Raw genomic sequence first — 23071 nt, forward strand, 5'->3', positions numbered from 1 at the left:
ATTTTTGAATTTTTGAGATCGCCAGATGTGCACTCCCGGGGGAGGACATCATATGGCTTTCACAGTGAAGCCTTCATTCGGCTATCTGCGATCGGCAAGAGGTTAAATAGTTACAGCATTTCCACATGTGACTTTCAATGTAAAGTTAAAAACCAATAATACATAAAACTGTATATGTAAGATAAGGTATACCTGTCTTATTAGATATTTGCCCTTCTGAACATGGGGCACAGTCATAGCAGCAAGAGTGGATTGAAGATTTTAGCTTTTTTCTGTATCCGGGCAAACAAGCGTCCACACAGCGAGATTCCAACTTCTAAAAGAAAGTGAAAAAAAAAAGTTTACTTGTGTTACATACCATTGGAAGTTCAATAGGAGTGTGTGGCCAAGTGTTACTGTATTTCCTTATCCATTGGCTTCCATTGCACTTTAAAGTGCATACAAACCCCAAATCTGCTTCTCAGTAGAGCCGCCATCTTGCCTCTCTGTGTACAGTCTGGAGATCCTGCCAGGAACAACACTTCCTATTTCAGGCTGACAGCACTAAGCCACTGCCTCACCCTGGAGGAGGATTCATGGACGGCTGACAATGCTGCTGCTAATATTGAGGTAGTGGTTTAGAGTTGTCAGCCTGCTACAGGAAGTGATCTCTGGGTAAGAAGCTAAAAAGGATTCACAAAAATGAAATACTTATAAAAATTGAATACAGTGAGACATGATGACAAAGATATCGAAAAACAAAAAATTGGGTTTACTTGCACTTTAACATCTTTCCTGCCACCCTTTAACAGATATACTGCTAGAGGGTGGCAGGGCTGCGCAAAATCACACATATATATATATACACATATATACGCAAAATCACACACACACATATACTGTATATATATATATATATATATATATATATATATACATATATATATATACGTGTGTGTGTGTGATTTTGCATATATATGTGTGTATATATACATATATATATATATATATATATATATATATATATATATGTGTGTGTGTGTGTGTGTGATTTTCCGCAGCCCTGCCACCCTCTAGCAGTATATCTGTTATAGGGTGGCAGGAAAGATGTTAAAGTGCAAGTTAACCCAATTTTTTGTTTTTTGATATGTTTTTCATCACCTCCTATCACCGCGTCCCACGGCTCGTCCAGCCGCCGTACCACTGTGCCCACCGACGCCGTGCCACAACACCCGCGGATGCCGGCTTACAGCACCCACACACTGCAACCAGCCCGCTGCGGCCCCAGCCGCCCACCACTCCTTCTCCCCTCCTACGATCGGTCACTGATGAACTCCGACACGGCATAACGGACTCTCCCCATCCTCATGTCCTGACCGAAACCTCCCTCCTCTCTGACCAGATCAGAATTCTGCCCACCCTAGCATGCCACCTGCACTCCTCCTCCTCGTTCTCCTCTCCTCCATCCCCAAACTTGCCTCCCTCTACCACTCTACTCCCCCAAAACACTTCTACATCGCACCCTCACTTCTTCCTTCCCCCTCACACAGCACACCCAGTCCTCCACCCACTCCAACGGAAACACCCTGGACCTCGTTTTCTCCCACCTCTGCACCCCCTACGACTTCACGAACACCCCCTTCTTTCTCTCTGACCACCACCTCCTCACATTCTCCATCTCCCCCTCCCTCAACTCCCCCCCCTGAAGTGTCTAACCATCACCCGTAACCTCCGCAATCTGAACCCGACCCATCTCCACCCAGCAGCTGACCGTCTGTATGACAGCATCCTCCCTCTGTCATGCCCTGACCTGGCCACTACGGCATACAATGACTCACTGCTAGCTGCCCTTGACTCCCTGGCACCCCTAACCACTCATAGCATTAGACCCCGACCGCTTTGACCCTGGCAAAATGACCACACAAAATTTCTCAAACGACGCAGTCGCGCAGTGGAGCGCTTATGGCGCAAAACTAGATCCCCTCCCGCGTTCTCCCTCTATAAAGCCACCTACCTCGCCTACACCACCTCCCTCCACGCCGCCAAGCAAGCCTATTTTGTAACCCTCATCAATACCCTCTCCACCTGTCCTCGTCGGCTCTTCTCCACTTTCAAATCCCTGCTCTCCCCCCCCCACCCCACCCCCCCCACCCAGCACCTCACTCACTGCCCACGAGATAGCCACTCACTTCCAGAACAAGATTGACGCAATCCGTAAGGACATTGTCAACTCACAATCCACCTCTCCACTCAGCTTCCTGCCCTCCTCCAACCCCTCTACCCTCCCTTCCCCCGACCTCATAGCCGCACTACCCCCTACTATACCCAATGCCTCGCACACCATCACCTCCCCAACACTCCTCTCCTTCAGCCCAACTACCTCTGAGGAGGTCTCTAAGGTCTTCACTAAAGCCCGCCTCACCACCTGCCCCCTGGACCCTATCCCCTCACAGCTCCTCCAGTCACCCCCCCCTCCATCATCCGCTCCCTCACCCACATCTTCAATCTCTCCCTCTCCACAGGCACCTTCCCCTCCCCTCTAAAGCACGCACACATCACCCCCATACTCAAAAAATCCTCCCTTGACCCCACTAACCTTAACAACCTTAGACCCATCTCCTTGTTGCCCTTCACTTCCAAGCTCCTTGAGCGCCTGGTCTACAATCGCCTAAGTGCCCACCTCACTGATAACAACCTCCTTGACCCCCTACAGTCTGGCTTCCGCCCCCTGCACTCCACCGAAACCGCCCTACTTAAAATCACCAATGACCTGCTAACCGCCAAAGCCAATGGACACTATTCTATCCTCCTGCTCCTCGACCTCTCCGCGGCCTTCGACACTGTTGACCACCCTCTCCTCCTTGCCAAACTGAACTCCCTTGGCATCAAGGACGCTGCTCTCTCCTGGTTCACCTCCTACCTTTCCCAACGCTCCTTCAGCGTCACTGTCAGGAATGGACTTGCCAATAACGGTGGGACTCACCTGCCTTGTGGGCTGCAGTACCAGGGCTGGCCAGCGGGGGCTCTCAGCAATCAGAGACTTACCCCTGCAATCAGCCAAAACACCTGAAGCTGATTGCAGGGGTTGTATTTAAGGAATGGCCAGACTCACAGTCAAGGCCGTGGTGTGTGTTTTTCCATGGGCCCCTGTATCTTGTAACCTGCATTCCTGTTCCTGTTTCCACCTGACTTGTTGCCGACCCTGCCTGATCCTGACCTCTTCTGACTTCTCCTGTTTGATCCCTGGCTTGTGACCCTGACCATTCTCTGCCTGACACCCTGTACCTACCTGCCCGTTAGTTGCTGTACCCGGCTCGTGACCTGACAACTCTCCGCCTGCTCCTCCTATACCTACCTGCCCAATAGTTATTGACCCGGCCTGCCTGACTACGTTGTGCTCTATATGTGTATGTACCTGTGTATCTATATCAGTTTAGGTTTGGGTTTGTTTCACCTTGTATGTATTTGTGTTAGCTTGGGGTTTGGTGCACTGCGTTTATGTTTGTATTGTTAGTCTTAATAAATTCTTATTTATACCATATCTGAAACCTGTGTTTCCCTGTGTCAGTCAACACACCTCTGGCCATACCCGGAGCCCTGACATACATACACCAAGGCCCAAAAACCTGACCAGAAGTGGCTGCACAGGCAGGCCATCTTGGCTTATTGTTGCTGGGAAGGATGGATCTTGATGAGGTGGTGTATTTATCTCTGCTAGTGTTTGAGGACAAAGACTATGCTTATCAGACTCTGAAGGAGTATCCCAGAGATCAACTACTAGAGTGTATAAGGATCGCTCATTGCCTAGTAGATCAGGGCACAGAGTTTTCTGAGGTGCAGCCATTGATCCAGGTTTGTGCTGAGTTGGCTCGGTCCTGTACCCCTGAAAGCAGGAATTACTTTTTTCCCCCATTTAGTGTGGATCAAGTGGAATCACTGGTATGGTTGTTGGAGTATGATCCAGATTGTTTCCATGAGCATTATGCAACTTGTCCATTTATGTGCTTATGGATTGCATAAGCGCAGTGCAGTCTTTGATCAGACCGTATGTGTAAGCTGAGTTTTGTTAAACCAGTACTGCGGACATGGACAGATTTGTTACACCCAGCCTCAGTCAGCTTGCAACATCATTCCTCTGCTCAAGGCACTCTTCCTGCATCCCCAACAGCACCCCCAGTGATGGCCCAGTATACTCTGCTAACTACCACATACCAGTCCCCTGCTCCCACTCACTGCACCTATCCTTTCTTTAACCCTGTAAAGAAGTCCTCTGTAGCAACTGCTCCCTCCTCTGTTCCATCCTCCAGCTCTTCTCTGTCTTCAGCTGCTCCATTCGTTTACAGACCTGCGTTTACTTACAGTACTCCAGTAACTAAAACCAGAAAAAAGCGAAAATTCTCCAACCAGTACCATCCTGCCAGTATCCAAACCGGTCAGCCTGCCGTCTGAGAACCCACCTTCCGTGGTTCAGCCTGGTGCCTCGGCACCCGCACTTCAGCCTGATTTCTCTACCCAGCCTGATGTCTGTACCAAGCCTGATGAACTGATCCAGCCTGATGATCCTATCATGCCAGATGACTCGGTGCCCGCTGTTTTGCCAGATGACTCGGTGCCCGCTGTCGTGCCTGGTGACCCGATGCCCGCTGTCGTGCCTGGTGACCCAATGCCCGCGGTCGAGCCAGATGACCCGATGCCCGCTGTCGAGCCAGACGATCCGGTACTTGATGACCCAGTGCCTGCTGTCATGCCTGGTGACCCAATGCCCGCTGTCGTGTCTGATGACTCGATGCCCGCTGTCGAGCCAGACGATCCAATGCCTGATGACCCGGAGCCTGCTGTCGTGCTAGTTGACTCGGAGCCCGCTGTCGTGCCGGTTGACTCAGAGCTCACTGTCATGCCTGGCTCGGGGCCCGTGGTCTTGCCAGATGACCCGGTGCCCGCCGCCCTGCCTGGGGGCCCGGTGCCTACCGCCCCGCCTGGGGGCCCGGTGCCCGTCCCCCTGCCTGGGGGCCCGGTGCACTCCGCTCCGCCTGGGAGCACGGTGCCCGCCGCCCTGCCTGGGCGCCCGGTGCCCGCCACTCCACCTGGGGGCCCGGTGCCTGCCGCTCCGCCTGGGGGCCCGGTGCCTGCCGCCCAGCCTGGTGGCTGGTGCCCGCTGCTCCGCTTGGTGATCCGGTGCCCAGCCCGACGGGCCTCTGTCCGGTGCCCAGCCCGACGGGCCTCTGTCCGGTGCCCAGCCCGACGGGCCAGTCTTTGATATCCCGCCAGTTACCGGACCCGGGCGGTGGAACATTTTACCCAGCTAGGACTGTTTGGAGCATCCTGAGGCCGCTCCTTGAGGGGGGGGTACTGTCAGGAATGGACTTACCAATAACGGTGGGACTCACCTGCCTTGTGGGCTGCAGTACCAGGGCTGGCCAGCGGAGGCTCTCAGCAATCAGAGACTCACCCCTGCAATCAGCCAAAACACCTGAAGCTGATTGCAGGGGTTGTATTTAAGGAATGGCCAGACTCACAGTCAGGGCCTTGGTGTGTGTTTTTCCATGGGCCCCTGTATCTTGTAACCTGCATTCCTGTTCCTGTTTCCGCCTGACTTGTTGCCGACCCTGCCTGATCCTAACCTCTGCTGACTTCTCCTGTTTGATCCCTGGCTTGTGACCCCGACCATTCTCTGCCTGACCCCCTGTACCTACCTGCCCGTTAGTTGCTGTACCCGGCTCATGACCTGACAACTCTCCGTCTGCTCCTCCTGTACCTACCTGCCCGATAGTTATCGACCGGGCCTGCCTGACTACGTTGTGCTCTATATGTGTATGTACCTGTGTCTCTATATCAGTTTAGGTTTGGGTTTGTTTCACCTTGTTGTATGTATTTGTGTTAGCTTGGGGTTTGGTGCACTGCGTTTATATTTGTATTGTTAGTCTTGATAAATTGTCTTATTTATACCATATCTGAAGCCTGCGTTTCCCTGTGTCAGTCCACACACCTCTGGTCATACCCGGAGCCCTGACAGTCACCTACAACACTGCCACCTCCCCCTCCCTCCCCCTCTCTGTCAGGGTCTCCCAAGGCTCTGTCCTCGGCCCCTCCTCTTCTCCATCTATACCTCCTCCCTTGGCAAACTTATTCACTCCCACGGCTTCAATTACCACCTCTATGCCGACAACACCAAAATTTACCTCTCCACCCCCCACCTCACCCCCTCACTCTCCGCCCGCATTGCCCACCTCCTAAACGACATATCAGACTGGATGTCACTCCACTTCCTCAAACATAACCTATCCAAAACCGAGCTCCTGGTCTTCCCCCCACCCCGTGCCCCCCCCATCCTCTCCATCACTACTAACAACGCCGCCATCTCTCCCACCCCACATGCCAAAGTCCTGGGTGCCACCCTGGACTCCCACCTCTCCTTCCTACCCCACATCCAACTGCTATCTAGATCTTACAGGCTCCACCTCCGCAACATCTCCAAGATACGCACATTCCTCACCCCAGACACCACCAAACAACTTGTACACTCCCTCATCATCTCACGCCTGGACTACTGCAACTCCCTTCTCACTGGCCTACCCAAACGAACGCTATCCCCACTCCAGTCGATCCTAAACTCAGCGGCCAGACTCATCCACCTCACCAACCGCTCCACATCTGCCACCCCCCTTTGCCAATCCCTTCACTGGCTCCCGATTGCCCAACGCATCAAGTTCAAGCTGCTAACCCTGACCTACAAGGCCACTCACAATGCCGCCCCAAACTACATAACTAACCTGATACCCAGATACTACCCTACCCGTGCCCTCCGCTCCTCACAGGACCTCCTGCTCTCTAGCTCCCTGGTCTCCTCCTCACACGCCCAATTGCAGGACTTCTCTAGGACTTCCCCCATCCTCTGGAACTCCCTACCCCAATCCATCAGAATGTCACCTACCCTCCTCACCTTCAGGCGCACCCTGAAAACCCTCCTCTTCAGGGCAGCCTACCCCAACCTCACCTAACACCCAACCTCACCTAACAACTAACCTCCTTCACTCCACCCACCACTCCATCCCCCACAGCCATCTCCTCCTGTGCCACCTTTCCCTCCCTTCTAGATTGTAAGCTTGAAAGAGCAGGGCCCTCGAACCCCTCGTGTATTGTATTGTTACTGTCTTGTCTCATGTTCCGTCCCCTTTGCTACTGTACAGCACTGAGCATACCCTTTGGCGCTTATATAAATACTGCATAATAATAATAATAATAATATACACATATATACGCAAAATCACACACACATATACAGTGGGGCAAAAAAGTATTTAGTCCCCACCAATTGTACAAGTTCTCCCACTTACAAAGATGAGAGAGGCCTGTAATTGGCATCATAGGGAGACCTCAACTATGAGAGACAAAATGAGAAAAAAAATCCAGACAATCACATTGGATGATCTGGAAAGAATTTATTTGCAAATTATGGTGGAAAATAAATATTTGGTCAATATGAAAAGTTCATCTCAATACTTTGTTATATATCCTTTGTTGGCAATGACAGAGGTCAGACGTTTCCTGGAAGTCTTCACAAGGTTGGCACACACTGTTGCTGGTATGTTGGCCCATCCTCCATGCAGATCTCCTCTAGAGCAGTGATGTTTTGGGGCTGTCACTGGGCAACACGGACTTTCAACTCCCTCCAAAGGTTTTCTATGGGGTTGAGATCTGGAGACTGGCTAGGCCACTCCAGGACCTTGAAATGCTTCTTACGAAGCCACTCCTTCGTTGCCCGGGTGGTATGTTTGGGATCATTGTCATGTTGGAAGACCCAGCCACGTTTCATCTTCAATGCCCTTGCTGATGGAAGGAGGTTTGCACTCAAAATTTCATGATACATGGCCCCATTCATTCTGTCCTGTACATGGATCAGTCATCCTGGTCCCTTTGCGGAGAAACAGCCCCAAAGCATGATGTTGCCACCCCCATGCTTCACAGTAGGTATGGTGTTCTTTGGATGCAACTCAGCATTCTCTCTCCTCCAAACACGACGAGTTGTGTTTCTACCAAACAGTTCTAATTTGGTTTCATCTGACCATATGACAATCTCCCAATCCTCTTCTGGATCATCCAAATGCTCTCTAGCAAACTTCATACGGGCCCAGACATGTACTGGCTTAAGCAGGGGGACACGTCGGGCACTGCAGGATCTGAGTCCCTGGCGGCGTAGTGTGTTACTGATGGTAGACTTTGTTACGTTGGTCCCAGCTCTCTGCAGGTCATTCACTAGGTCCCCCCATGTGGTCCTGGGATTTTTGCTCACCGTTCTTGTGATCATTTTGACCCCACGGGGTGAGATCTTGCGTGGAGCCCCAGATTGAGGGAGATTATCAGTGGTCTTGTATGTCTTCCATTTTCTAATTATTGCTCCCACAGTTGATTTGTTCACACCAAGCTGCTTGCCTGTTGCAGATTCAGTCTTCCCAGCCTGGTGCAGGTCTACAATTTTGTTTCTGGTGTCCTTCGACAGCTCTTTGGTCTTCACCATAGTGGAGTTTGGAGTGTGACTGTTTGAGGTTGTGGACAGGTGTCTTTTATACTGATAACAAGTTCAAACAGGTGCCATTGATACAGGTAATGAGTGCAGGACAGAGAAGCCTCTTAAAGAAGAAGGTCCAGGTCTGTGAGAGCCAGAAATCTTGCTTGTTTGTAGGTTATTTTCCACCATAATTTGCAAATAAATTCTTTCCAGATCAGCCAATGTGATTGTCTGGATTTGTTTTCTCATTTTGTCTCTCATAGTTGAGGTCTCCCTATGATGCCAATTACAGGCCTCTCTCATCTTTGTAAGTGGGAGAACTTGCACAATTGGTGGCGGACTAAATACTTTTTTGCCCCACTGTATATATATATATACACATATATGCACAAAATCACACACACACACATATATATATATACGTGATTTTGTATATCCAGGTAGGAACAGCCTCTGTTCGTAGCCTCGGCTGTCAATCACCGGGTCCTGGCCAGTGATTACTCGCTTACACCCAGTAATCATGAGGCATTATTGATGTAAACAATACAGATCTCTCCCCTGTCAGCTTCTGCACACTGCTTTTCATGGCTCTGCATAGCAGAGAAATGCAAAGCAGTGTGCTTACAATTGAAAGCACAATCACAGTGTAGGGAACTGTTATTTTATACACTAGTTGTGGTTTGTTTACATCCATATACAGCCACTACCATAGAGGTCCCATTACAGACAAGTCCCTGGGTGTGCTTCCTGCCCCTACAAGGAGGTCAGGAAACCCCAGGATGTTATATAGTTGTTTTCCAGGAAGTATCAGGCAGAGGGTGCCAGCCTGCCATGTGCTATGTATCTGGGGAGAACTGTGTGGTAATTCTGTGAGTAATGATCCAGATTAACAAGGCTGCTATCTATGTAGTTGTTACTGAAGCAGATTAGGTCTGCCTCTGTTATATTTCAACTTCTGTATTGGAACCCTAATATCTCTGTAAGAGAGGGATTTGTGGTTCATTATCATTATTCTATTTACACTGCAGAATCCCTATAGTTGTCTATATATATATATATATAGATCCGTGTTTTCAGCTGCATAAGACTGTCAGGTGAACTTTCTGTTAATTGCAGTGTATCTTTGCAGCCTCTTTGCTTGAAGAGCCTTATTGGTCTGGATCTCCCTTTAGCTAGGATTAGCATAGGGAGCGTTGGATAGATTAGGCTAGAGGTAGGTTAGGCATCCGACGGCCACTTAGACAGATAGAGGCCCGGTTGCGGTGACAGCCCAGTTTAGGGATAGGGACTAAGAGTAAGGCTAGATAGGGCATTTTATCCTTTTAGGTGATGCATCGCTGATCTTCAGACAAGCAGTGCATTCATCCGCATGTTACTTGGACGCCATCACAGCATCTAAAGTGGAAGCGTGCATCTTATTGACCCTCACCTCTCCAGGGGCCCCTGCAACCGGACTGCCTATAACCCATGGTTGGAGGTATTCTGTATACTACATGCACATATACCCGGGTATAACTGCAACCTCCCAATTTATGCTAAATTGTAATTCCTGAATGTTCTTCTTATGCATCCTGTTTTATGTGGCTGCTTTATATAAACTTTGCATTAATCTCATACAGGTGGGTGACATGTTTTCATGTTAGAAATATAAGCTGGGGGCATTAATACTGCTATTAGAGATGAGCGAATCGAACTCGGCGAAGTGGAATTCGTTTCGAATATTAGGAAAATTTCGATTCGCGACGAATCCGAAAATTAGCAAACTTCGGATGCGCGAATCGAAATTTTTCCTAAAATGGCGGCGACATGTGCGGCGACGGAGCGGGGATGTCTGGGAAGGCGCGCAGACAAGGCGCGCTGACCCATAATGCATTCATTCATGACATGTGATCGCATTAGCCAATCAGCAGCCAGCCAGCCAGCACTGTGTAATGGTCGAGCTATAAATGGCGGCCATTTTAGAATTCTCCATTTGCCTCCAGTCATTCAAGAGAGGCAGACCTGGCTGTATTGAGGGAGAGAGTTAGGGACACAGAAACGTTACTTAGGGCCAGAGAAACGTTACTTAGGGCCAGAGAAACGTTACTTAGGGCCAGAGAAACGTTACTTAAGGCCACAGAATCGTTACTTAGGGACACAGAAACGTTACTTAGGGACACAGAAACGTTACTTAGGGCCACAGAAACGTTACTTAGGGCCACAGAATCGTTACTTAGAGCCACAGAAATGTTACTTAGGGCCACAGGAACGTTACTTAGGGCCACAGAAACGTTACTTAGGGCCACAGAATCGTTACTTAGGGCCACAGAATCGTTATTTAGGGCCACAGAAACGTTACTTAGGGCCACAGAAACGTTACTTAGGGCCACAGAATCGTTACTTAGGGCCACAGAAACGTTACTTAGGGCCACAGAATCGTTACTTAGGGCCACAGAATCGTTACTTAGGGCCACAGAAATGTTACTTAGGGCCACAGAATCGTTACTTAGGGACACAGAACCGTTACTTAAGGCCACAGAAACGTTACTTAGGGACACAGAATTGTTACTGAGGGACACAGAATTGTTACTGAGGGACACAGAATTGTTACTGAGGGACACAGAATTGTTACTCAGGGAAAGACACAGAATTGTTACTCAGGGACAGACACAGAATTGTTACTCAGGGACAGACACTGAATTGTTACTCAGGGACAGACACTGAATTGTTACTCAGGGACAGACACTGAATTGTTACTCAGGGACAGACACAGAATTGTTACTCAGGGACAGACACAGAATTGTTACTGAGGGACACAGAATTGTTACTGAGGGACACAGAATTGTTACTGAGGGACACAGAATTGTTACTGAGGGACACAGAATTGTTACTCAGGGACAGACACAGAATTGTTACTCAGGGACAGACACAGAATTGTTACTCAGGGACAGACACAGAATTGTTACTGAGAGACACAGAATTGTTACTGAGGGACACAGAATTGTTACTGAGGGACACAGAATTGTTACTGAGGGACAGACACAGAATTGTTACTCAGGGACAGACACAGAATTGTTACTCAGGGACAGACACAGAATTGTTACTCAGGGACAGACACAGAATTGTTACTCAGGGACAGACACAGAATTGTTACTGAGGGACACAGAATTGTTACTGAGGGACACAGAATTGTTACTGAGGGACACAGAATTGTTACTGAGGGACACAGAATTGTTACTCAGGGACAGACACAGAATTGTTACTGAGGGACAGACACAGAATTGTTACTGAGGGACACAGAATTGTTACTGAGGGACACAGAATTGTTACTCAGGGACACAGAATTGTTACTCAGGGACACATAATTGTTACTCAGGGACAGACACAGAATTGTTACTGAGGGACACAGAATTGTTACTCATGGACAGACACAGAATTGTTCCTAAGGACACAGAATTGTTACTCAGGGACACAGAATTGTTACTGAGGGACACAGAATTGTTACTCAGGGACACAGAATTGTTACTCAGGGACAGACACAGAATTGTTACTGAGGGACACAGAATTGTTACTGAGGGACACAGAATTGTTACTGAGGGACACAGAATTGTTACTCAGGGACACAGAATTGTTACTCAGGGACAGACACAGAATTGTTACTGAGGGACACAGAATTGTTACTGAGGGACACAGAATTGTTACTCAGGGACACAGAATTGTTACTCAGGGACACAGAATTGTTACTCAGGGACAGACACAGAATTGTTACTGAGGGACACAGAATTGTTACTGAGGGACACATAATTGTTACTGAGGGACACAGAATTGTTACTCAGGGACAGACACAGAATTGTTACTCAGGGATAGACACAGAATTGTTACTGAGGGACACAGAATTGTTACTGAGGGACACAGAATTGTTACTCAGGGACAGACACAGAATTGTTACTGAGGGACACAGAATTGTTACTCAGGGACAGACACAGAATTGTTACTCAGGGACAGACACAGAATTGTTACTGAGGGACACAGAATTGTTACTGAGGGACACAGAATTGTTACTGAGGGACACAGAAGTGTTACTGAGGGACACAGAATTGTTACTCAGGGACAGACACAGAATTGTTACTCAGGGACACAGAATTGTTACTCAGGGACACAGAATTGTTACTCAGGGACACAGAATCGTTTAATTAAAGAGTATGTCAGACAACATGCAGAGGAGTGGCAGAGGAGGCAATGTTTTAGGAGCGAGCAGACGTGGCAGCAGAGGAAGGGGTCGAGGCAGCACTAGTCGCAGCCAGAGGCCATTGCTCCCGGTGTCATCCAGCGGTCGTGTCTCCACCGACAACCCTGCCGTCATCGATTGGTTGGCTCGGTCGTCTTCCTCTTCCCAGGTCACCTCTGACACCTACAGCCAACGGTCGGTGGGTACGTCAGACACAACCGTTAGTTGGCATGGCCCGGGAGCAAGCCCACTGAAATCACGTGTCCTCTACCTGCCCCTGTCCTTTGGTGTTCCCTCACCAAGCGAAGTATCGCATGCTGTGGGCTCAGCCCCACTGTACAGTGAGGAAGAGCTAACAGAGGGCGGTCAGGAACGGGGGGAGACATCCGCCTCTTCAGCAGCCAGGCGAAGAAGTAGTGGCGAGGAGAGTGGCTCGGTAGCCGGTCTAGAGACAGGTCTGTCTCCTGACCCACACGCAGCCGAGGGGGCTAGTAGTGAGGCGGAGACCCTAATTGATGATGATGAGGCTGATCGCACTTGGCAGCCTCGTCGTCATCAGGCTATTGCTTCCGCATCATCAGGAGAAGAGGGTGGCAGCTTGGCAGCGAGCAAAACAGTCGGTGGGTTGCCCAGGAGGCAGCAGGGTCGCAGCAGTGTCAGTGGAGGCAAACGGCCACGGAGTAGAGCACCAGCTGCACTGCAGCCTACCACCATGGCCAGTAGTGGTGCCGGTGTGCACGGAGGAAGTAGCAGTCAGCCAGTGAGGAGTATCGGGGGCAAAGTTTCCTACTCGGCGGTGTGGCAATTTTTCGTCAAGCCGCCCGAGGAAGTAAACGTAGCCGTATGTCGACTATGTGGCCAGAAAGTCAAGCGTGGCCAGGGGGCCCATGTTGGGACTACAGCGTTGCGGCAGCATATGCAGCGTCGCCATTTGGTGGCCTGGGAAAACCGTGATAAAGATACGGCGGTTCTGCCTGCCCCAGCCCCCGCTCCATCACCCGCTCCATTACTTGCTCCGTCACCCGACGTCAATCACCCTCTATCAGCCAGTCAAGGCTCCAACACCTCTGCTGAGGGGAGTTGTCGCTCGTTGGCATCTTCCGCTCGTTCAGATGCTCCTTCTCCTGCTACTCCTCTTCACGGATTCCGTCAGCAGTCTTTCTTGGAATCCGTTTCCAAGAGACAACAGTTTGCGAGCACGCACCCGACGGTGCAAAAGCTGAACGTCCTCCTGTCCAAGTTGCTGGTGCTGCAGTCCATCCCTTTCCAAGTGGTGGACTCAGCACCTTTCCGAGAAATGATGGCTTGTGCGGTGGAGAGTGCCAAGCCGTTATTTCTTCGCCAAAAAGGCAGTGCCAGCCCTGCATTCACATGTAGAAGAGATGGTGGGACAGTCTTTGAGCATGTCGGTCTCTGCCAAAGTGCACGGCAGTGCCGACGTGTGGAGCTGTAACTACGGTCAGGGACAGTACATGTCATTTACGGCCCACTGGGTGAACGTGGTGCCGGCACAGCCGCACCAGCAACTTGGACAGGTCACGCCGCTTTTGCCTCCACGTTTGCACGTCCTTGGTCTACAAAAGATGTCCGCCTCTACCACCTCTTCTTCCTTCGTGTCCTCAGCCGCCACCCCCGTGCCAAGTCCCATTACCCGACCGGCATATCACATGTGCAGGGCGCAACGGTGTTACGCTGTGCTGCACCTGGTATGCCTTGGCGAACGTAGTCACACAGGGGAGGAACTTCTGAGTGTAATGAACAGAGAAATCGACAGATGGCTGTCTCCGCGCAAACTGAAAATCGGAACCATGTTGACCGACAACGGAAAGAACATGGTGTCTGCTCTGCGTCAAGGAAGGTTGTGCCATGCGCCATGCATGGCTCACGTGTTCAATCTGGTTGTCAAGCGGTTCCTAAAATCCACCATCCCACTGCAAGACATCCTTAAAATGTCACGTAAACTTTGCATGCATTTCAGCCATTCCTACACCGCAAAGCACACCCTCCTTGAGCTGCAGCGGCAGAACGGAATTCCACAGCATCGCCTGATCTGCGACGTTGCAACAAGGTGGAATTCAACCCTACACATGTTAGACCGCCTTTACGAACAGCGAAAGGCCATCACCGATTTCCTGATGTTACAAGCGGATAAAGGTACTCCCCTGTGTAACTTCGATGTCAGCCATTGGCAGCTCATGCGTGACACCTGCCGCTTGCTCAGGCCCTTTGAGGAGGCCACGCTATTCGTGAGTCGGCAGGACTATGGGATGAACGACGTCATTCCTCTGTTGCACGTCCTGGAACAAATGCTGTTAACAATGGCTGGTCAGGGTGTGGTAGACGTGGTGCACAGATCTCAACGCCACATGACCCCTGTGGGGGCAGGACAGGAAGAAGAGGAGGAGGTAGAGGAGGACATTTGTGCTCAGGAATTATTGAGTGAAATGGGTGGTTTTTCCACTCAGCGGACAGGAGTGGAGGAGCAGGAGCATCTGGTAGAGGAGGAGGAGGAGGAGACAGAGGACCCAGACGCACCGTGGCAGTATGCTGTGGAGATGGAGGCAGGGAATCCCTCGCATTCCTTGGCACAAATGGCCCATAGCATGCTCGGTTGCTTGCGTAGCGACAGCCGAATAATAACCATCAGACAGAGGGATGACTTTTGGCTGTCCACCTTGTTGGACCCTCGCTACCGTTCAAAAATGGTGGCCTTTTTCACACCTGCTGAGAGGGAGGCCAAAATAACGTACTATAAAAACCACCTATGTAGTCAGTTGGTCTCTGCCTTTCTGCGCCAACGTCCATCCTCAGACACTGTGGGCCCTGTGCGCTCGCGTTCCGCTGCCATGGCAGCAGGGGAGGGGTGGGGTGGTAGGAGCAGTGGCAGCTCCACCAGCAGCGGCTGCCTCAGTCTGCAGTCGATGATGAGTAGCTTTCTTCACCAGCGCAGTGAGGAAACTACTAACCAGCCGCAGCAGCAGCAGCAGCATCAGGTGGACCTGGAGCAGGACCTCAAACAACAGGCTTGGGCCTACTTGGACAGCACCCTGCCAACCGAGGTAGACAATCCCCTTGACTACTGGGCAACGAAACTTGACCTTTGGCCCCAACTAGCTGAATTTGCCCTTGAAAGGCTGTCATGCCCGGCCAGTAGCGTGGCATCGGAGCGCGTGTTTAGTGCGGCAGGAGGTATTGTAACTCCGCGGAGGACACGACTGTCCACCCAAAGTGTGGAGAGACTCACGTTTGTGAAAATGAATCAGGCGTGGATTAGTCTGGATTTCAAACCACCAGTTCCTGACACAACTGACTAAATCCGCCATGAATCATGCCCCAAACATGTGCCACTTTCAGGTCTCCTCACACTGCTGGTGTGTTCCATTTTTTGTCATAGGGTGCTGGCAGATTACGGGCCTCCCATTGCTGCTGCCAGGCCCGTAATCTGCCATGGGCCCCTGTACCGCCTCCTCATGCTGCTGCCAGGTCCAGAGTCTCTCATGGGTCCCTGTACGGCCTCCCATTGCTGCTGTCTCCATCGCCACATTCTGCCATGTGCCACTTTCAGGTCTCCTCACACTGCTGGTGTGTTCCATTTTTTGTCATAGGGTGCTGGCAGATTACGGGCTTCCCATTGCTGCTGCCAGGCCCGTAATCTGCCACGGGCCCCTGTACCGCCTCCTCATGCTGCTGCCAGGTCCAGAGTCTCTCATGGGTCCCTGTACGGCCTCCCATTGCTGCTGTCTCCATCGCCACACTCTGCCATGTGCCACTTTCAGGTCTCCTCACACTGCTGGTGTGTTACATTTTTTGTCATAGGGTGCTGGCAGATTACGGGCCTCCCATTGCTGCTGCCAGGCCCGTAATCTGCCATGGGCCCCAGTACTGCCTCCTCATGCTGCTGCCAGGTCCAGAGTCTCTCATGGGTCCCTGTACGGCCTCCCATTGCTGCTGTCTCCATCGCCACACTCTGCCATGTGCCACTTTCAGGTCTCCTCACACTGCTGGTGTGTTACATTTTTTGTCATAGGGTGCTGGCAGATTACGGGCCTCCCATTGCTGCTGCCAGGCCCGTAATCTGCCATGGGCCCCAGTACCGCCTCCTCATGCTGCTGCCAGGTCCAGAGTGTCTCATGGGTCCCTGTACGGCCTCCCATTGCTGCTGTCTCCATCGCCACACTCTGCCATGTGCCAACTTCATGTCTCCTCACACTGCTGGTGTGTTACATTTTTTGTCATAGGGTGCTGGCAGATTACAGGCCTCCCATTGCTGCTGCCAGGCCCGTAATCTGCCATGGGCCCCAGTACCGCCTCCTCATGCTGCTGCCAGGTCCAGAGTGTCTCATGGGTCCCTGTACGGCCTCCCATTGCTGCTGTCTCCATCGCCACACTCTGCCATGTGCCACTTTCAGGTCTCCTCACACTGCTGGTGGGTTCCATTTTTTGTCATAGGGTGCTGGCAGATTACGGGCCTCCCATTGCTGCTGCCAGGCCTGTAATCTGCCATGGGCCCCTGTACCGCCTCCTCATGCTGCTGCCAGGTCCAGAGTCTCTCATGGGTCCCTGTACGGCCTCCCATTGCTGCTGTCTCCATCGCCACACTCTGCCATGTGCCACTTTCAGGTCTCCTCACACTGCTGGTGTGTTCCATTTTTTGTCATAGGGTGCTGGCAGATTACGGGCCTCCCATTGCTGCTGCCAGGCCCGTAATCTGCCATGGGCCCCTGTACCGCCTCCTCATGCTGCTGCCAGGTCCAGAGTGTCTCATGGGTCCCTGTACGGCCTCCCATTGCTGCTGTCTCCATCGCCACACTCTGCCATGTGCCACTTTCAGGTCTCCTCACACTGCTGGTGTGTTACATTTTTTGTCATAGGGTGCTGGCAGATTACGGGCCTCCCATTGCTGCTGCCAGGCCCGTAATCTGCCATGGGCCCCAGTACCGCCTCCTCATGCTGCTGCCAGGTCCAGAGTGTCTCATGGGTCCCTGTACGGCCTCCCATTGCTGCTGTCTCCATCGCCACACTCTGCCATGTGCCACTTTCAGGTCTCCTCACACTGCTGGTGTGTTCCATTTTTTGTCATAGGGTGCTGGCAGATTACGGGCCTCCCATTGCTGCTGCCAGGCCCGTAATCTGCCATGGGCCCCTGTACTGCCTCCTCATGCTGCTGCCAGGTCCAGAGTATCTCATGGGTCCCTGTACGGCCTCCCATTGCTGCTGTCTCCATCGCCACACTCTGCCATGTGCCACTTTCAGGTCTCCTCACACTGCTGGTGTGTTACATTTTTTGTCATAGGGTGCTGGCAGATTACGGGCCTCCCATTGCTGCTGCCAGGCCCGTAATCTGCCATGGGCCCCAGTACCGCCTCCTCATGCTGCTGCCAGGTCCAGAGTCTCTCATGGGTCCCTGTACGGCCTCCCATTGCTGCTGTCTCCATCGCCACACTCTGCCATGTGCCACTTTCAGGTCTCCTCACACTGCTGGTGTGTTACATGTTTTGTCATAGGGTGCTGGCAGATTACGGGCCTCCCATTGCTGCTGTCAGGCCCGTAATCTGCCATGGGCCCCAGTACCGCCTCCTCATGCTGCTGCCAGGTCCAGAGTGTCTCATGGGTCCCTGTACGGCCTCCCATTGCTGCTGTCTCCATCGCCACACTCTGCCATGTGCCACTTTCAGGTCTCCTCACACTGCTGGTGGGTTCCATTTTTTGTCATAGGGTGCTGGCAGATTACGGGCCTCCCATTGCTGCTGCCAGGCCCGTAATCTGCCATGGGCCCCTGTACCGCCTCCTCATGCTGCTGCCAGGTCCACAGTGTCTCATGGGTCCCTGTACCGCCTCCCATTGCTGCTGTCTCCATCGCCACACTCTGCCATGTGCCACTTTCAGGTCTCCTCACACTGCTGGTGGGTTCCATTTTTTGTCATAGGGTGCTGGCAGATTACGGGCCTCCCATTGCTGCTGCCAGGCCCATAATCTGCCATGGGCCCCCGTACCGCCTCCTCATGCTGCTGCCAGGTCCAGAGTCTCTCATGGGTCCCTGTACAGCCTCCCATTGCTGCTGTCTCCATCGCCACACTCTGCCATGTGCCACTTTCAGGTCTCCTCACACTGCTGGTGTGTTCCATTTTTTGTCATAGGGTGCTGGCAGATTACGGGCCTCCCATTGCTGCTGCCAGGCCCGTAATCTGCCATGGGCCCCTGTACCGCCTCCTCATGCTGCTGCCAGGTCCACAGTGTCTCATGGGTCCCTGTACGGCCTCCCATTGCTGCTGTCTCCATCGCCACACTCTGCCATGTGCCACTTTCAGGTATCCTCACACTGCTGGTGGGTTCCATTTTTTGTCATAGGGTGCTGGCAGATTACGGGCCTCCCATTGCTGCTGCCAGGCCCGTAATCTGCCATGGGCCCCCGTACCGCCTCCTCATGCTGCTGCCAGGTCCAGAGTCTCTCATGGGTCCCTGTACGGCCTCCCATTGCTGCTGTCTCCATCGCCACACTCTGCCATGTGCCACTTTCAGTTCTCCTCACACTGCTGGTGTGTTACATTTTTTGTCATAGGGTGCTGGCAGATTACGGGCCTCCCATTGCTGCTGCCAGGCCCGTAATCTGCCATGGGCCCCTGTACCGCCTCCTCATGCTGCTGCCAGGTCCACAGTGTCTCATGGGTCCCTGTACGGCCTCCCATTGCTGCTGTCTCCATCGCCACACTCTGCCATGTGCCACTTTCAGGTATCCTCACACTGCTGGTGGGTTCCATTTTTTGTCATAGGGTGCTGGCAGATTACGGGCCTCCCATTGCTGCTGCCAGGCCCGTAATCTGCCATGGGCCCCCGTACCGCCTCCTCATGCTGCTGCCAGGTCCAGAGTCTCTCATGGGTCCCTGTACGGCCTCCCATTGCTGCTGTCTCCATCGCCACACTCTGCCATGTGCCACTTTCAGTTCTCCTCACACTGCTGGTGTGTTACATTTTTTGTCATAGGGTGCTGGCAGATTACGGGCCTCCCATTGCTGCTGCCAGGCCCGTAATCTGCCATGGGCCCCTGTACCGCCTCCTCATGCTGCTGCCAGGTCCACAGTGTCTCATGGGTCCCTGTACGGCCTCCCATTGCTGCTGTCTCCATCGCCACACTCTGCCATATGCCACTTTCAGGTCTCCTCACACTGCTGGTGGGTTCCATTTTTTGTCATAGGGTGCTGGCAGATTACGGGCCTCCCATTGCTGCTGCCAGGCCCATAATCTGCCATGGGCCCCCGTACCGACTCCTCATGCTGTGACGTTGCAACAAGGTGGAATTCAACCCTACATATGTTAGACCGCCTTTACGAACAGCGAAAGGCCATCACAGATTTCCTGATGTTACAAGCGGATAAAGGTGCTCCCTGTGTAACTTAGATGTCAGCCATTGGCAGCTCATGCGTGACACCTGCAGCTTGCTCAGGCCCTTTGAGGAGGCCACGCTATTCGTGAGTCGGCAGGACTATGGGATGAACGACGTCATTCCTTTGTTGCACATCCTGGAACAAATGCTGTTAACAATGGCTGGTCAGGGTGCGGTAGACGTGGCGCACAGATCTCAACGCCACATGACCCCTGTGGGGGCAGGACAGGAAGAAGAAGAGGAGGTAGAGGAGGACATTGGTGCTCAGGAATTATTGAGTGAAATGGGTGGTTTTTCCACTCAGCGGACAGGAGTGGAGGAGCAGGAGCATCTGGTAGAGAAGGAGGAGGAGGAGACAGAGGACCCAGACGCACCGTGGCAGTATGCTGTGGAGATGGAGGCAGGGAGTCCCTCGCATTCCTTGGCACAAATGGCCCATAGCATGCTCGGTTGCTTGCGTAGCGACAGCCGAATAATAACCATCAGACAGAGGGATGACTTTTGGCTGTCCACCTTGTTGGACCCTCGCTACCGTTCAAAAATGGTGGCCTTTTTCACACCTGCTGAGAGGGAGGCCAAAATAAAGTACTATAAAAACCACCTATATAGTCAGCTGGTCTCTGCCTTTCTGCGCCAACGTCCATCCTCAGACACTGTGGGCCCTGTGCGCTCGCGTTCCGCTGCCATGGCAGCAGGGGAGGGGTGGGGTGGTAGGAGCAGTGGCAGCTCCACCAGCAGCGGCTGCCTCAGTCTGCAGTCGATGATGAGTAGCTTTCTTTACCAGCGCAGTGAGGAAACTACTAACCAGCCGCAGCAGCAGCAGCAGCATCAGGTGGACCTGGAGCAGGACTTCAAACAACAGGCTTGGGCCTACTTGGACAGCACCCTGCCAACCGAGGTAGACAATCCCCTTGACTACTGGGCAACGGAACTTGACCTTTGGCCCCAACTAGCTGAATTTGCCCTTGAAAGGCTGTCATGCCCGGCCAGTAGCGTGGCATCGGAGCGCGTGTTTAGTGCGGCAGGAGGTATTGTAACTCCACGGAGGACACGACTGTCCACCCAAAGTGTGGAGAGACTCACGTTTGTGAAAATTAATCAGGCGTGGATTAGTCTGGATTTCAAACCACCAGTTCCTGACACAACTGACTAAATCCGCCATGAATCATGCCCCAAACAGGTGCCACTTTCAGGTCTCCTCACACTGCTGGTGGGTTCCATTTTGTCATAGGGTGCTGGCAGATTACGGGCCTCCCATTGCTGCTGCCAGGCCCGTAATCTGCCATGGGCCCCTGTACCGCCTCCTCATGCTGCTGCCAGGTCCAGAGTCTCTCATGGGTCCCTGTACGGCCTCCCATTGCTGCTGTCTCCATCGCCACACTTTGCCATGTGCCACTTTCAGGTCTCCTCACACTGCTGGTGTGTTACATTTTGTCATAGGGTGCTGGCAGATTACAGGCCTCCCATTGCTGCTGCCAGGCCCGTAATCTGCCATGGGCCCCTGTACCGCCTCCTAATGCTGCTGCCAGGTCCAGAGTGTGTCATGGGTCCCTGTACGGCCTCCCATTGCTGCTGTCTCCATCGCCACACTCTGCCATGTGCCACTTTCAGGTCTCCTCACACTGCTGGTGGGTTCCATTTTTGTCATAGGGTGCTGTATGGCCTCCCATTGCTGCTTCCTCCACCGCCGCACTGTGGCTCCACACTCTGGTTTTGGCCCCGTGACTGCCCAAATGAGTGAAGTGTGCGGTGATTCTAAGATCGACGGCACTCATCTGCATGTCATACTGACTGACAGTATTATTTCTCTTCCCCAGCAGACTCCAAGGGCATTTAAATTAAAGGTACAGTGTTCTGCACTAATATAAAGGCTCTCTGAAGCCTAGAAACACCCTTTTATAAGTTAAAATCGCAGCGAATATATTCGCATCGAATCGAATTTATTCCTCGAATTCGCCGAATCGAATTTTTGAATACTTCGCTCATCTCTAACTGCTATGTATAGTTACTTTAAGTTGTCTACCTGTTACATTCCTAGAAAGGGGTGAGTCTCCTCAATTGCGGATCCCTATTCTAGGTGGAGGCACTGCCATTTGTATTATCACAACCCCCTCTTCCATATAGCGAAGGCTCAGGATTGCCTACTCATATACAGGTTAGCGCCATAGCTTGTTTGGTGTGGGCCATTTCACATAACCCCCCCCAAAACAGGGCTACATTTGGAGGCACTGCTGAGATCGAAGTGGGTTTAATAGTCAGTCATGGAGGAGCAACACGAAGAAAAGTGGCGCTCTCAACCTACTCCTAGAAGGAGGTACCTTCCCTCTGTCCCACAAAATGTCAGTGTAAAAGAAGAACAAATGCCAGTTAACTATTCTTATCAGGAAGATGTCAATATTCCACAATCTAGTGAGAATGCTGTTGGCACTTTAAATCAACTGACTGAGATGCTAGCACAAGGGTTACAGGCGGCACATTATAGAAAGCTAAAAGTGTTCTCTGGTAATGTTCCTATACCACAAGGAGAAGAAGCTTTTGAAGTTTGGAAAGAGCACACCCTTCAATGCTTGAAAGAATCGTCCTGCTCAGAGGAAGGCAAGCGTCAGCATGTTATGGAAAGTCTGCGATCTCCAGCGGCAGAACTAATCCGCTTGTATCGAGATACCCATGAGGGGGTAAGTGCAACAGACTATATAGAAGAACTGTCTGACCATTTTGAACCATACTATGACCTTGAACAGATGGTTGCTGACTATCGTATGACCCGTCAGAAAGAAGGAGAGAGTGTTTCCACTTTCATTAATTGATTGCAGTTACTGTTGTCACGTCTGGTGTATCACACTGCTATACATCCTGATGCAGTGAATTCAATGAGAACTAGTCAATTAGTACGGGGGTTATTACCTCATCATCCTCTCGCACAGCTCCTCAAAGTGAAGTTATCTGATGATGATCTTCCTCTTCATAAACTAATGAAGTTAGTGAAGAAATTGGAAGC

At 51.8% G+C, this 23071-nt stretch overlaps 1 protein-coding gene across 1 annotated transcript in view; it reads right to left on the reverse strand.

Moving 5' to 3' along the window:
- The window catches only part of LOC149445870 (vomeronasal type-2 receptor 26-like), an 86279-nt gene that overhangs the window by 18484 nt on the left and 44724 nt on the right, over positions 1-23071 (reverse strand). Inside the window, exon 5 of the mRNA XM_089653329.1 lies at positions 193-316. Coding sequence (XP_089509455.1) covers positions 193-316 — 124 coding nt within the window. The remainder of the gene's footprint in view (positions 1-192; positions 317-23071) is intronic.

Source organism: Staurois parvus, unplaced genomic scaffold, assembly GCF_062004578.1.
Source record: "Staurois parvus isolate SC_StPar_1 unplaced genomic scaffold, SC_StPar_1.0 ptg000706l, whole genome shotgun sequence".
In the NCBI taxonomy this organism is placed as follows: domain Eukaryota; kingdom Metazoa; phylum Chordata; class Amphibia; order Anura; family Ranidae; genus Staurois; species Staurois parvus.